General features: G+C 36.6%; 1 protein-coding gene across 1 annotated transcript in view; it reads right to left on the bottom strand.

Moving 5' to 3' along the window:
- Positions 1–548: 548 nt before the first annotated feature.
- LOC129221075 (protein Wnt-7a-like) overlaps positions 549–15,962 on the bottom strand; it is a 48,877-nt gene continuing 33,463 nt past the window's right edge. The window contains exons 2-3 of the mRNA XM_054855512.1: positions 7,264–7,526; positions 549–1,016 (exon numbers count right to left, since the gene is read on the bottom strand). Of these exons, the coding sequence (XP_054711487.1) occupies positions 549–1,016; positions 7,264–7,526 (731 nt within the window). The remainder of the gene's footprint in view (positions 1,017–7,263; positions 7,527–15,962) is intronic.

Consider the following 15,962-nt stretch of genomic DNA (forward strand, 5'->3'; position numbering starts at 1 on the left):
CAGTGTGGTCCCCATAGCTTTCATAATCTCGTGTTCGGACTCGGGTGGCGTCCAATATTTTTCATATCGTTCAACGGCGATACAGTGGCTCACGTCAAAAACTTGCTGATTGCTTCAAAATCAGAATTTCAGGCTATTCCTTGACATTATATTGGCACAAAGCTTGTTCACACAGCTCTTTGCTAGCGGATAATATAAATGGTATAGTTAATTTGGCACATCTTTAAATGTTTTTGATTTATCAGAAAGTTTTTATAACTTTGAATAGATTTAGACCCTAAACACCAACTTCACATTTCATGTTTTTTTCCTAACTTTTCTGATTGTGCAGTAATAAAACTTAATGAGATGAGATGGGCAGTGTACCTTCTGAGAATGAGGGTTGAAATAACGACCGTCAGGTCTTTAATAAAATTCAAGTTTCCAGAAGACCAAATGAGATAGATAAAAAAAAAAAAGACGGGGGCCACTATTATCGCCGATGAGCAAGATGTTGAAAAGAATCACAATCTGAACAAGGATCCATTTTAGCCTAACCAGTCCAAACGTCACTTGCAGACGTAGTTTTCCGTCCTTTCTTTGCACGCATCACAGTTCACATAGCAGCACCAGTGAAACTTGCAGTTGCACTGCCAAGTCCGCACGTACTGGTGCGTGTTGTAACCCCGCCCGCAGCACAGGACCTCGCAGCCGCCGACGTCCGGCGAAGTCCGGTTGCACTCCCTGCCCGCGGTACCCAGGGAACCCCGCTCCGGATCCGGCTCGCAGTAGTTGGGAGAGTCCTCCAGGTAGACGAGGTCCCTGGGGCGCACCTTGCGGCGCCCCTTGACGGGGCGCAGGTGCGTGGGACGGCGCCCCACCCAGTGGGGTGCCACTCGCCGGGACTTCCTGTACGCCCGCATAAGGTAGTCTCCGATCTGGCCGAAAGAGGGCAGCGTCTTCCAACAGGTCTTCATGGTGCAAGAGCCGGACACGCCGTGGCATTTGCACTCCGTCTTCAAGTTGTGTTTCACAGCCTGGAAGATGGAGAAGTATTACTGGGTTAGAGAGAGAAAGTTATAACTAGCTGCGTTGCCCGGTTTACCTTGAAAATAAAAATTGTGCCAAGTGGCGTATATTCAACAATCAGGCTTAAATTAAAAAAAAAATCATGCATTTTTCCATTGGTGTCAATAACAGAATTAAAAAAAAATTAATTTTCATTTTGTCATCTTGAATTCAAATTATGTTTTTCGCAATCACGAGTGTGTGTGTGTATGTAGGCGTGTGTGCTTGTGTGTGGGAGGGGGGGGGGGGGTATGTATGTTTGTTTGTGGGGGTATGTGTGTTTGTGTGTAGGGGATATTTGTGTGTTGGCATGTGTGTTTGTGTATGTGTGCAAGCATGAGTGTTGGTAGTTGAGTGTATGAGTGTTTGTGTGCGTGGGTGCGGGGTGTGTGTGTAGGCATATGTGTTTGTGTCTCTGTACAGGCATGAATGTGTGGGTGTGTATGTGTTTGTGTGTACGTGCATGTATGTGTGTGTGTAGGTGAGTGTATGTATTCGTGTAAGTGTAGGATATTGACGCAACCTGGAGATGGCTTTCGCTATAGGAGCAGCATCGTGAGGAGCCGTTCGACGGTGGTGCTGCAGAGGGTGCTGGCGGGAAAATAAAATGATAGCACGCCAAAAACAGTCAAATGAGAACAATAAGCAATCGTGATAGCTCAAAAATACTAAGCACTTTTCATAATGCACTCAAAGGGATAAAATAACTTTTCTGGGTCAGAAAGGACAATAATTAAGTATTCTAGTAGTTTCCAATTATTTCAAGAAAATGACTCCACAAACGAGGAAAAGTGCGACTCAATTCAGGTAGAGAATTTGTTTACGTTATCTAATTTTCTGTCATAATTTGAGTGTTGAAACATGCATATTTTTCTGGGAAAGTCTGGTTTGAAAAAACTTGAGCCGCACTTTTCCTAGTTTGTGGAGTCATTTACTTCAAATAATTGAAAACTACAAGAATACTTAAATATTGTCCTTTCTGACCCAGAAAAGTCATTTTATTCTTTTGATTACATTATAAAAAGTGCTTAGTAGTTTTTTTTTTTTTTTTAAATCTGTTATTTTATTCTTTTTAGTGTAAATGTATTTTAGAAATAGAATAATATTACCATCACGAAACGTCACCCTAAATTTTCATATACACCCTTGTGCAAATTAATTGAAACAAAATACTTTTTTCGTTAATGTAAATATTATTCCAAGTATTCTTCACCAATTAAACTAAAATTTGTAAAAATTATTTATGGGATGAATAAATCCTTTACCTGACATCAATTTACACCAATCAGAGGGGTTCTGAGAGCTCATGTGAAGGAATTTCCGAAGATAAAAGCTGCAGCTATGATCTCAGTTTAGGTTTTACTTCGTCAGCGATGGGTGTGATACCGCGAAAGCGTACAAAGATTGTTACTCTTTCCTAACGAATATAGAGAGATTTCAAAGGTAGTTGGCGTTAGTATTGCAACTGTGAGCCATAATTTAAAACAAAATAGAGAAACATTATCCATATTTCCAAAGCGGAGAGGGAAATGTGATCGAAATTAACACCAAGAGATGAACTCTTTTCTACTTATACAAAGTTAAAAAAAACTCTCGAATAACTAGCGCAGCATTTAATAGGGATTCAAAAGAGAATGGAATAAATATTAGCTCATCTAAAGAAAGAATTTCGTTAATAATTCCTACACAGCTTCTTTTATTTCATTTCAACGTTTACCCGCTCTTATTGAAAGATCCCTTACAAATTCAAAATTCGGTATTCATACTCTGTTGGAATTTCAACCGAATATTCGGCTTTTGGCAAAATATGGTATTCGGTACTTCTCGAGTTGAAACATTGTAACTGTTAACGAAACTGTTAACTAACTTAGTGATCTTAAAACAGTTCCGCATTTCTCCACTGTCTGGCTCCAATATCTTTAACAATGTCTTTTCCCCATCCATTTTTCCATTTTGCATATTTTTAGTTTCCATTCATTTTTATCCATCTTGCTTGGTTTATTTTTTCACTTTTGGTCGTGCAGTTGACATTCTCCCTTTACTTCCACCTATCTTTATTTTTTTCCTTTTCTGAAAATTTTTGTTTTTGTTTGTTTCATTTCCTGGTGTTTTTTTCTTTTTTCATTCAGCCTTTTCTTTCCTTGCGCATCACAGTTATTGACTTTTTCTTTTTGCTTTAGATTTGTGGCTTAATCTTTGTCCAGTTGAATTCTTTTTTTCTGTTTCAGATTTGTGGCTTAATTTGTGTCCAATTGAATTCTTTCTTTCTGTTTCATCGTACCTGTGAGAGAGCTCTTGCCTCTTGTTTGCTTTCCTATTGGTTCTTTATCGGTTTAATTTTCTCAATGGTGTTTGATTGATCCGCTATTTTTATAAACTGTTTTATTATCTGGCTCTCGGCTTTTGTCCGACGTCTTTTCATATATATAGGCTCATTTCTTTTGCATTGAAAAAGGCGTTCCTTGTAACATCGAAACACTTGTCTGCAGTACTCTGCAATTTGCTTTTTAACGTTATTTCTTACTTTGCTATTGAAACTATGTTCCCCTTTGCGGTAACTGACCCTACGTGGGTGGGAAAAGGTTGAGGAAGTTCTTTGTGAACCGAAAAGCTCTCTGAAACTGATTTCATTTAAGTGTTATGAAACGTTTCGTACATGAAACTAAAGTGTTTTCTTGAGTATTTCTCAAACAATGGGCTCATTTATTTCCATTCAAAAAGCACTTATTAATTTTAATAGCGTCCACTAATGGACCCATGATTTTATTATAACAACGGCGCGTGGGTACTGACAAAGATTCTTTTTACGATAAGTGCTTCGCATTGATTTCTGCCACTCATAAAGAAGCCGCACTATTAGTTCTGACTTTTTATTCTAGGGCACCTACGCTCTAGATCCTAAATGACGCCGTAATTAAACACATTTGTAATAGAACGATCACTAAATTGTTGCTAAGTGCTGATAAAGACACTTTATTGCTCAGTATGTAACATGCGTAAGTTGTTTCAACGTTATGACCGTTTTGAAATGAAGTCTTCAAAGCTATAGCAGAAAGTAGGGGAATGTGAGGAAACGCGAAATAATGAAATACAGTCGGACCCCGATTTAACGAACCATTATTTAACGAATTTCGCGATTTAGCGAATTTTTCTTTTTCTCCAACTGAAATGAGGGCAAAAGCCCCTATTTACCGAATAATAAACCCCGAATTAACGAATTTCGTGATTCAGCTCATTTGTCTTTTTCCCCAACTAAAATGAGGGCAAAAACCCCTATTTACCGAATAATAAACCCCGAATTAACGAATTTTTTCAACAGGCATTTTTTTTTTGTTAATTTGAGTTAGGAAATATTAGATCGTTTCCCAAATGTTATTTCCATATTGTCGGAAGCAAAAAAAGATTTTTCTTAGAATCAGCCATTTTTGAGGTGCGAGAGGGCAACCAATGAATAGCGATTCTGATGCAAAAAGCGATAATTATCTCCCTTAAAGTTTACTTTTTCAAATGCTTTACATGGCCTGGAAACTAAAAACATACCTTATGCAGCAGGTCGCAAATGACACAGTATTTTTTTCTCTCCATGAAGTTGAAAGTGAACTTTTCGACTCAAGTGTCAAGGAATTTGTCAAACATATATTACTCAGTACTTTAAAATTTCAAATTAACTAGTGTGTGATAAGTCGTGAAATGCTGAATAAAAAGTGTACACTTTCTAATTACGGATATACTTGAGCAGTTGCTTTATAGGGGATTTTAGATACGGTAAGTGCATTTAATTAAAAATACACACACCAAAAAGAAAATGAGAAGTTTCATAAAAATTTTCGCCAATGCACTATCGTAATCGCTTGGTGAGACTGGAGATAAAAAATGAATTTGGTGGATTAATTTACATTTTAATAGTAGCTTTAATGTTATTTAAGAATGTTGTTTCACTAATTTGGCGGATAAATTTTAACTTCAATACCTCATAGTACTTAGTGATCTTTTTACCAAAATTAACTTGGTGGAATTTTTACACATGGTGAAAAACCGAGAAACAGTATTGCGTACTCTTTAGCTCCACAAACAGCGACAGTTGAAAAAATTGCCAAATACCTTAGCTATTGAAATGATTCCAAAAAAAAAAAGTTTGGCTAGAGTCCTGCTGATCGATTAAATACCCAGTCAACACAAATAAATTAAAAAAAAAACGCATTAATTGCCTTAATGTTGCATTAAAATGGAAAATAATCAGCCAAATCCATGTAGTATTTGCCAATCTTGTGCAGAAACCTTACTTCAAGATTTGACTTGAGAAAAGCCTTGAACAGTCACGAAAAGCAAAGAAAGTCAACAATACAGCAATTGTCGCTATCGACAGGGAGTTGAGATGATACACTAAATACTGTATTGAGTTGAGGAAAGCCTTCGAACATGGAACTAAAAAGCTCATACCTCGTTTTTTATTCTACTTAGAAATTTCGAACAGGTGCCATCTTCAGCAGAAAAATCAGAGCTTTCGATGGACATATAATGTAAATATGTGCAAGTATTTTTTCATCCCCATATTAGAGAATTTATACGAAAATTGTGTTTTATTGCCCCTTAAGGGGGTTTTGCCCCCCATAACGGGAAGAAAACTATCCTATGTGTTATTCTGATGCATAAGCTATATTATTGTCAAGTTTCATCAAAATCCGTTCTGTAGTTTTTGCGTGAAAGAGTAACAAACATCCATACATCCATACAGACAAACTTTCGCATATATAATAGTAGTAAGACTATCTATTCATTTATTCATTAATCATTTTATTTACTCATTTTGATCAGAAATATTTTTAGTAGTCAAATAAAGAATATTTCATTGGAAAAATATTCTATTTTAAACTTTGCCCAATAAAACAAAAGCGAAAATTTCCTTTTTTTTTGAAGGAGCAAACTTAGTGACAAAAATAAAAACGCAAGTTTCGACACAAAATACATTATTCTTTCTTTATGTAGGGGAATGTGGAGCAAAGTGAAATGGTTAAGGTGACGGACATTTTAAAAAATGAATAAGTTGAAAATTTGTTTTAAAAATTACAATATACAAAGAAAGAACATTGTATTTTATAATAAAACTTGCATTGAAACAAAATTTTTAATTTTTGGCAGTAAAACTGGGCCTTCAAAAAAAAAGTGGAAATTTTTCACTTATATTTTTCATGGGGCAAAGTGAAAATGAAATTTTTTCAAATAAAATATTTTTTATTCGATTGTAAAAAATATTATGAGCAAATAAAAAGATAATTAAATAAATGAAAAGATAATGAAACAATAAACTAATAAAAAATAAGTTAATTAATTCACAAGGAAAAATAAATGAGCGAATAAAATAGTAAATGAGTAAGAAAAAATGTGAATGAATGCATTAAGTGAATTATTGAATAAATGAACGTAAATCAGTAAGATATACGTAAGTGATTTAGTAATTGATTGAATGAGTAAATAAGATGAACAATTTCACTCTACCCCATATGCTCTTGACTCATTGTGAAAAATATTATTTATACCAATAAGATAAATTAGAAACCATAATTAAGAAGCAAAACACGCTACTTTATCATAGTAAACATATAGAAAGAAAGTAGCGTTTAGCTCCAAAATGGCAGACATGTAGCTTAGGGTGGTTCAAAAAAACTTTTTTTCTGATAACGTCCAGGACACCCCCTATTATTTTTAGACTTGCTGATAGTATTATGCTGTAAAAGTTTTAGATTCTTATTCAAATGTTAAGAGGGTACTCAATGACCCCTCCATTTAACATTAGCCGTAGCATAGAAAATGCAAAAAATTCAGGAACATTTAATTTCTCCAGCAGTTTTTTTGTAAGTAATTATTTTATTGCCATATATATGCATACTACCGGTGTGTATTATAATATGTAGCATTGGTATTTTAGATCAATGTATTTTTTAACCCCCCCCCCTCTCCATACATGTGAAGTTCGGGGGGAGGGGGGGGGTTGAGCACCCTCTTTCAGTTGAAACAGGAAGCTCAAGTTCTTCCAGTATGTGTATTACTATCCACAAGTCTAAAAATATTCAGGGGCGTCCTGTTATATAGGAGAAACATTTTTTTTTTTTGCATGTGTTTTTGAACCACACTAGTGTCGCTACTTAAACTACGATCGAGGGCTCGGGTACTCTAGGTTAAATTAAATTTCTCGCACATGAAAGAGCGGTTGGTTACCTTTCGTCCGGCCTGGTTGTTGTGCAGGTTCATGAGGGACCTGGCGTCCCTCTCGACTTCCCTGGCGTCGACGAACTTCCTGGATAGCCGGATTCCCTGCCGGACGTCGACGCTGCATCCGCCCCACTTCCATCCGGCTCCGCCCTGGGGCTGGCTCCGCTCGCAGCCGCAGTCGCTCACGTTGCCCCGGCTGCAGGATTGCGTCATCACGAACGTCACGCCGGCTGACGTGATGCCGTACACGTAGGCCGCCTCTCGACTACCTAGAAGGGAGAGAAAAACTTAGAATTGGCAAACTATAAAGGGTTATTAAAGTGAAAAATTAACGTAAATAACGCACAAATTCGTAAGAAAATACAGCATATAGCTATTTGGGGGCTACAATGGAGCCTCTTCATCAGTGCAAAAAGCTCACCAACACAAACAAAGGTCGCGAGAGAACTGACTATTACGACGGCGGCAGAGGGCCCGAAATAGACTCATAGTAAAAAGAACTCTTGTGACTAGAGACTAAATAGGACATAGACAAACAGAACTGTGAGTGTCGGGCATGAAGTGTTATAATGAAAATGTTAGTTTTTGTAAATATGTTTGTAGAAAGATGTACATTGTTTTGTGAGACTATTAAAATACATGTGCTCTCTTCCATATTAGGAGTATTTCTGTACGTCCATATCATTCAACACCCACGGAATTTAGTTATTCTTTAGCGAAGAACAACAGCAAACCAGCCTAATGGGTAAGCAATTTGTTCTTACTTTATTTACAAATTAGGATTGTATTTTACAATATATTTCTAAGAAGGTTATTTGCTAAACTGACAACAACAACGTGGAAACCGGTATTTATACCAAAGAGGGCCAGGAAAACGGGACACAAGACATCAAGCAACCAATCAGCTATCGACAGGTCAACCCCGTTGTCAGAGCAAGGAGGAGAGACAACCAGTCAGAGGCCAGGAGACAAAAAGAGTGAGAAACAACAAAGATAATCGAAAAAAAAAAATTTAAAAATTGCTTCCAAATATCATGAAAAAATGGAGTGCTGGAAAAATCATTGACTAGAGAAACGTCTGTTGTTGTAAGTTCTCTCACGACCTTTGTTTCTCTTTGTGAGCTTTTTGCACTTGAAAGAGGCTCCATTGTAGCCTTGAAATAGCTATATGATGTATTTTCTTCAGAATTCGTGCTTTATTTACGTAGATTTTTCACTTTAATCTTATTGTTGCACAAAGCTTATGTAATAATTTTTCATTTATAAAGGTTGAGAGATCTTGACCATTCACACAATAATGACACAAATCGTACAGCCAGTTCAAAACCGCGTTGAAATCAGAAATTAAAAATCAAAAATCTCTTCTGACAGTATTGAATTGCATGTGTGAAATACTATCAGGCGAAATGAAAAGCAGTTTGCTGTACTGTCCAACCACGGATTGTATGGAATTTTCAAACGTCCAGATAAGACGAATCTATCTGAATGAGGGGGAAAAGTAAAAATTTGATGCCGGTATTCCGCTTATTTGAATGAGACTCTGCTTCTGTAAAAGCTGGCATTGCTAAAAAAAATAATAGATTCGTCCATTTCCGGCTGTAAAATGGATATTTGTCTTTCCATACAATCCGTGGTCAGACAGTAAAAGAACAAAGAACTCTGATTTTTTTTTTCTCGTATTCACACATTGCCTGAAGATGCTAGGCAGTCAGTAGCGCATACAAGGGGAGGGTACAGGGGGTCCGAACCCCTCCCACATCGCCCTTGAATTTTTTTTGATTGACTGTAATCAGTGGCGTACCTAGCATGGGTGGCACACGGGGTAATTTGTAGTGTCACCCCCCTCCCCTCCCTTCAAACACAAAAGAAAAAAATGTAAACATGAAATTCATGCAATTGAGAAACTACATTTGTGTTACAACGAATTTTTAAGTCTGCTAATGTAGAAAAATCAGATAAAACTGGGGGATCCGGGGGTTAACCCCCCCGGAAACTTTTCAAATTTGTGAGCTTAAAAATGCATTTTAGCTTCATATTTTTCAAAATCTTGCAATTCCACTTAGGGTGTCACCCTTCTGACGGGTGACACCCGGGGCGGACCGGCCCCCTGCCCACCCCCCATAATGAGGCCACTGCGTATAATCCTATGTATGAAGTACGTAAAATAATTCCAAGAGTATCATTTTCCCTCTTCCTTCCCAAATCGAACTGTATTTTTAATTATGAGAGAATTCTGGTATTTTAAGTGTGTTATAAATAAAATAATTTTAATAACTAATACTAATTAATTATTCAATTTTTTAAAAATGTTTTTTGCCCAATAATTGATAAAATCAAAATATGTTCATGTACGTAATGGAGTATTATATGAGTATGGTGGACCTTCGCTTTTGGGCAGCCCCCCCCCCCCTTTGAAAAATTCCTGTGTGCGCCACTGTAGACAGTTGATATAACATTAGACGATCGTAGCGAAATCTCAGACGTCAAAATTCTCTCCTTTAAACGCAACTGATTTTATTGATGCAAAATTAATTATAGCAACAAATTCGTCATTTATTGCAAATTCGATACATGCCAGCGTGTTCTTGAAATTTTAACCGTCGATTGTGAAATTCAGTGCGATTTGCCTTACGTCATAGAAAGTTTCAACGATTTCATCGGTTACTGCGACACCCCTTTTTAGATTTTTATAATACTAGCAGCGTCGCCCGGTTTTGCACGGTCTACCTCGAAAATAAAAGTTTTACGTCAAGTGACGCGTGTTTAACAATCAGGCTTGAACAAAAAAAAAAAAAAAAAAAAAAAAAAACAGTAAAATTTTGCGGCAGATTGCATAAAAATAACCAAAAAGGTAACATTTTAAATTCCCGATTACAGGAAAAGCCTTTAAAACAAAAGTCAGAATTTGAGGGGGGAAAATGGCAATAGATTTTTTATTTAATGACTTTCTTCACGCTACAAATTTTAACAAAAGCATTGTTACGGAAAGTGAAGCACTAAATAATAATTTGAATGGAGGAAAGCCTTCGAAAAATAGGAATTTTATATCGAAATATAAGTATCCTAATTCATATAGTTTTTAATTGATACAGTCGACTCCTGCTACAACGCGATTCAACTTACGCGAAATGGCTATAACGCGAATTTTTCACGAGTTACGAATTTTAGAGTTAACGCGAATTCTTCGTTTACAACACGAATTTTTTAGAAGGAAGTATCGGCTTCGTTATTGACGACTAAATATTGATTGCGTGAATGTTATTACATCCCTTTAAGCATCACTGAGAGCGAAAGTTCCCACATCAAACTAGTCTACGCATCGAGTTGTTAGTGCACCAAATAACCATTCAGCATCCTTAATTTATTTATTTTTTTCATTCTAAATATTGAAGTTGATGAAATATACTGGTATCTTGGTGGTATTTTCATGTAAACTTTGTGAAGATAGGAAGAAATGAAAGTTTCTGATTAATAAAAAAGATTCTCGAGATGCTTTAACTACAAAACGTCGACGCTCTGCGACAATAAATATGATTGAATCCTCCATGCGTACAATTAAAAGTCAAAACAAGATATTTGTAAAGGTCCAGAATTTATTTTCAATATTTAAGCTTGCAGAGCAGTCTAGCAAAGTAAATATTATGAGAATGGAAGCTGCTCTTGTATTATGGATTTAAGAGATCAGGAAGAGGATCTGTTGCCACAGATTGAAACGTTATAAAAGAAAAGGCGAAGCAACCGTATTTAGAAATGTATAACGTAAGAATAACGATCTGATCATAGAGCATAAATCACCAAAATCTTCATTATTTAACTCATAAATATGTTACTGTATCTATCGTACAGTACTACTATAGTGCAGCATTTTACTATTACTTTACATACTGTGCGTACGGTGTTTGTTTTATTTTATGTCATTCTCTCCCGTTGAACATTCATTTTGTGCATCTTAAAGTATTTCATCTTGAATAAAACAGTTTTTTTTATTTTTTAAACTCAGTAAAAGTTTAGTTCTTTATGTAAAAAACTGTAGTGTATAGTTGAGGAATGCTTTAAAGCATATTGAGAGGTGTTTTTAAAAGTCTAAAAGAGTTTGGTATGCTTAAAAAAATTGTATACATATATTTTTCCACAACGCGAAATTTCGACTTATGCGAGGAGTCTTGGAACGCATCCCTCGCGTAAGTCGGGACACGACTGTATCTCCGCTAATTATTATAGTAGGATTATGTTAAATAGCCAAACATAAAGACGGAAAAATTAGGAATCCATCGATACTTGGTTCGATGGTCAGTTCATTGACGTTCGGGAGGGGTAACTTGGACATACATAGATAGGTACATACGCTCATTTTTTAACTATGAGATAGCAAGAAGAAAAATGATTATCTGATTAGGAATACAAACCCCGACTTTCATTGTTGTAATGTACGGTTAGAAAACAAAAATCAAACTCAAGCCCGTCATTTAAGGGGGTGAATTTCTCCCGCCCCCCCCCCCCCGACTTTGAAAAGTTAATTTATTTGCATATGATTTACAAAACCACGCCCACATTTATAAACGCGGCTTTGTCATTATAAATATTGAGCATGTACCATTTGCCCCCCCCCCCTCCCCCGTCTGCATAGATTTGAAATGACGGGCTTGCTTGAACTGTAACTGAATTAGCATTACTTTGAATGTATTTAGTTTAATAATAAGCATCTATAATGATTGTAGATGGAGAAATACAGGATGTCCGAAAAGTCCTTGACACATTTAAAAAAATCATAGAAAAACAATAAATTGTCGTATTAATTTGCGGTTTGCACCATAATACTTCACAGGTTCAAGAGTTTTTATGACATCGAAAAAAATAAATAAATAAAAAAAAGAAAAATCAATTTGAATTTTGACATCTTGAATTCAAATTATGTTTTTCGCAATCACGAGTGTGTGTATGTAGACGTGTGTGTTTGTTTGTAGGGGCTATGTGTATGCGTGTGTAGGCATGTGTGTTTGTGTCTGTGTGCAGGCATGAATGTGTGGGTAGTTGTGTGTATGTGTGTGTGTATGTTTTTGTGTATGTGTGGGTGTCTGTAAGCATGCGTGTGTGTATTTGTTTGTGTGTGTGTATGTGCGTGTAGGTGTATGTGTGGTTGTGGTTGTGTTTGTGTATGTGTGCGTGTGTGTAGTTGTGTATGTATGCGCGTGTGTGTAGTTGTGTATGTATGCGCGTGTGTGTAGGACATGGATGCAACCTGGAGACGGCTTTCGCTAGAGGAGCAGCATCGTGAGGACCCGGTCGACGGTGATGGTGCGGAGGGTGGCGGTGGGAAAATAAAATGATAGGACCAGGGGTGATTGTGAATTCATCAAAAAATACCTGAAAGTTTCAAAGCGAGAACGGGGGGGGGGGGTAATCTTTGGCCCTTATTACTTAAGTGCACCTTTGCCATAGTTTTAAATAGTTCTGAGTCAAAATATTGCGTGCACATTTAATTAAATTTTTAATGGATTACAAAGTTACTTTTGAGCTGGTGTTATACAAATTATCTTGACATTTGTCCATCTTAAGGCTCTTGCAGGTATATTTGGTGAGTATTATATAATTTAAAATAAATTGCGGAGGTAGGGAGATAAAAGCATAACGACAAAAGAACATAATTCCGGTATTTTCAGACATGAAAGTACCGGAAATACGTTCGAAAATACCGGAAATTCGGTAAAATACCGGACCACAATCACCCCGGCTTAGGACATCAAAACAGTCAAATGAGAACAATAAGCAATCGTGATTGCTCAAAAAATTCATTTGAATTTTTGGCATCTTGAATTCAAATTATGTTTTCCGCAATCACGAACGTGTGCGTGTATGAATGCGCGTGTGTATTTGTGTAGGCGCATGTGTGTGGGTGCGTGTTGTGTATGCAGTGCTGTGTGGTGTACGCTCGTGTGTGTGTGTATTGTTACAAATCCTGTAAATAGTAGTTATTGTAGTAACGTAACCTGTAAATAGTTTCCCGTAATGAATATACAACCCCTTTTTCATTCGGCTAAAGTATACGACCCCTATTTCCTTTTTGTTCATTGATAAAATTTGATAACGGTCTACTACTTTACAGAAGCGTGTGGAATATTTGAGAAATTTCTTTTCGGTGTCTATATAAGCCGTTAGCGATGGATAAACAGGCGGAGTTTCGATTCAGATTTCGAACTGTGAGTGTGTATTAGCTCTGTTTATAGCGAGGCATTTCGCTGTGTTGTTTTCGTATTTGGAAGTAAATACGTGTGTAAACGTTGAGTTTACGGTGTTGTGTGATAATTGCTGATGAATAATTTAGCAGTTGTTGGCGATCTTTCCTGTACATAGTGTAAATAAATTTCCTGTGTTTTTATCAAGAACTGTGTTTTCATTTCAAGAAAGTGGAAGTCGCACCGAATCCGTTACAGTATGTAGGCATATGTGTTTGTATCTGTGTGCAGGCATAAGTGTATGTGTGTGTGTAGGAGTGTGTGTTTGTGTCTGTGCGCAGGCATAAGTATGTGTGTAGGACATGGACGCAACCTGGAGACGGTTTTTGCAAGAGGAGCAGCATCGTGAGACCCGTCGACGCGACGGTGGTGCTGGCAGAGGGTGCTGGTGGGAAAATAAATTCATAGGAACGCCAAAAACAGTCAAGTGAGAACAATAAGCAATCGTGATTGCTCAAAAAAAGGGGGGGGGGAAGAGAAGAAGACAAAAGGCATTTCGCAGACAGGGTGTCAGTATATGCTATGCTCGTAGTGCATCGTTTAGTAATTTTCATTCCTTTTTGCATTTTCCGATGTCAATAAAAACGATTTAAAAGTTACTTTTAAATTGTTTTTGTTGACATGGGAAAACGCAAAAAAGAATAAAAATTACTAAACGAAGAAATACAAGTATATCATTATACTGACACCCTGGCTGCGAAATGCTTTTTTTTCTCTTCTTCCCTCCCCCTTTTCTTTTTCCCCCCCTATCATAAAAACTTTTGAACCTGTGAAGTATTATGGTGCAAACCGCAAATTCATACGACAATTTGTTGGTTTTCTATGAATTTTTTAAATGTGTCAAGGACTTTTCGGACATCCTGTATATTTAAAAAATAATAATAAGAGATAAGTTTGGAAAAGCATTTTGTAATTGTGAATATATTATATATATATATATATATATATATATATATATATATATATATATATATATATATATATATATATATATATATATATATATATATATATATATATTTCGTGCTCGTAAATTTTCTACATAAAAAATTATTGCCATTCATTTTACTCGTTTTATCATAGTCACGAACTAATTGCCCCAATGGTTTCAGAAAAAAAATACATTATTTTCAATTCAGATATTCTTTATCATTTTCGCTTCCTAATATTAATGAAAATGAGTAACCATTATTTCGGAATGAACTTTTCTGTGTAAGATAATCTTTATCCTTGTCAAGTATTTTCAACAGGGGGTCGGGAAACCTTTTTTGAAATACAGTTATTTTCAAGTGAAAAATCATTCTTGGTGTTCAAAAATACGTTTAATGAGCAGTTAATGAGTGTCATCATAACTCGAACCGATTCTCGTCCCCCCTGAAGCATCCCCGACTGACTCCATCCATTCATTCGGACTGGAAAGACGATTGATCAAAGGAGACATTTTGACCCACGGCACATCCAAGGGGGAGGAAGGAACAAGCTTCATTAGTACTCTTAGCATTTAATTGACAGTTTGTCCATCCGTCTTCCCGAAAGACGGATCCTCGATGTTCTAGCACAGGGAGGCTCTTCTACCTACGGCCCGCTGGCAGATTTTACCCGGCCCGCGGGAAGCTTGCAAACTCAAAACATATATACTTTAATTTGATAATATCTTTCCTCTTAAGCATTTTAGAAGAAAACTAAGCAAAAATAAAAATCCAAAACCACTACTAAGCTTGATCGTAGCCAGAGGAGGGCAGGTAGGGGAAACTGCCTCTCCCTAAAGGAGAAGTCATCTAAGATATATTCCGTAAATTATCGCCCATTAGCCAGGGAAATGACTGAGCTGGCGGTGTATTTCATGTATCACCTAAGATAGTTTAAAATAGCATTTTTGGGACTTCAGTTTAAAAAAATTTCTGGGGGTTAGTCGCTTACCTGTTCTTTTTCCCTCATTTGACCGAAAATAACTGAACCATCTGAACTGAAATAGTGTTGGATTGTTTGCCTCCAAAAATGTACAATGTGGCCCTGAAGCAAAAAAAGTTAGAGACCCCGTGTTCTAGCGAATCCAGGGTCTCAATTCACTCGGTGTGATTTCAGCCAATGTAATCGGTTCCACTAACTTTCCAAATGAACGGATATTGTTTTTGTTGCCATATTAATTTCAGGTACGGATTAACTCGGAGTGAAGTGAATCGGACTGAGTGGCCTATGGTAACTGAAAACGTCATGTCCGTTCATTTAAGAACTCGGACATTTTCACACCATCAGAGTGAATGGAGATAAAAATAATGTAGTTTAGAGCTCTTTTTCTTTTATTTCAGGTGGGGGGGGGGGATGGAACTCGTGGGGTTTTTCCCCCGATGCTAAACATAACATAAAAGCTTATAACTTTAGAAATGAAATAAAAATAAAAGTCAAAAAAAAAAAAAAAACATCAAAAATTAAATAATTTTCAACTCTTTCTTTCGGGTACGAAATACTGTA

The sequence above is a fragment of the Uloborus diversus genome, chromosome 4 (assembly GCF_026930045.1).
Source record: "Uloborus diversus isolate 005 chromosome 4, Udiv.v.3.1, whole genome shotgun sequence".
Taxonomy (NCBI): domain Eukaryota; kingdom Metazoa; phylum Arthropoda; class Arachnida; order Araneae; family Uloboridae; genus Uloborus; species Uloborus diversus.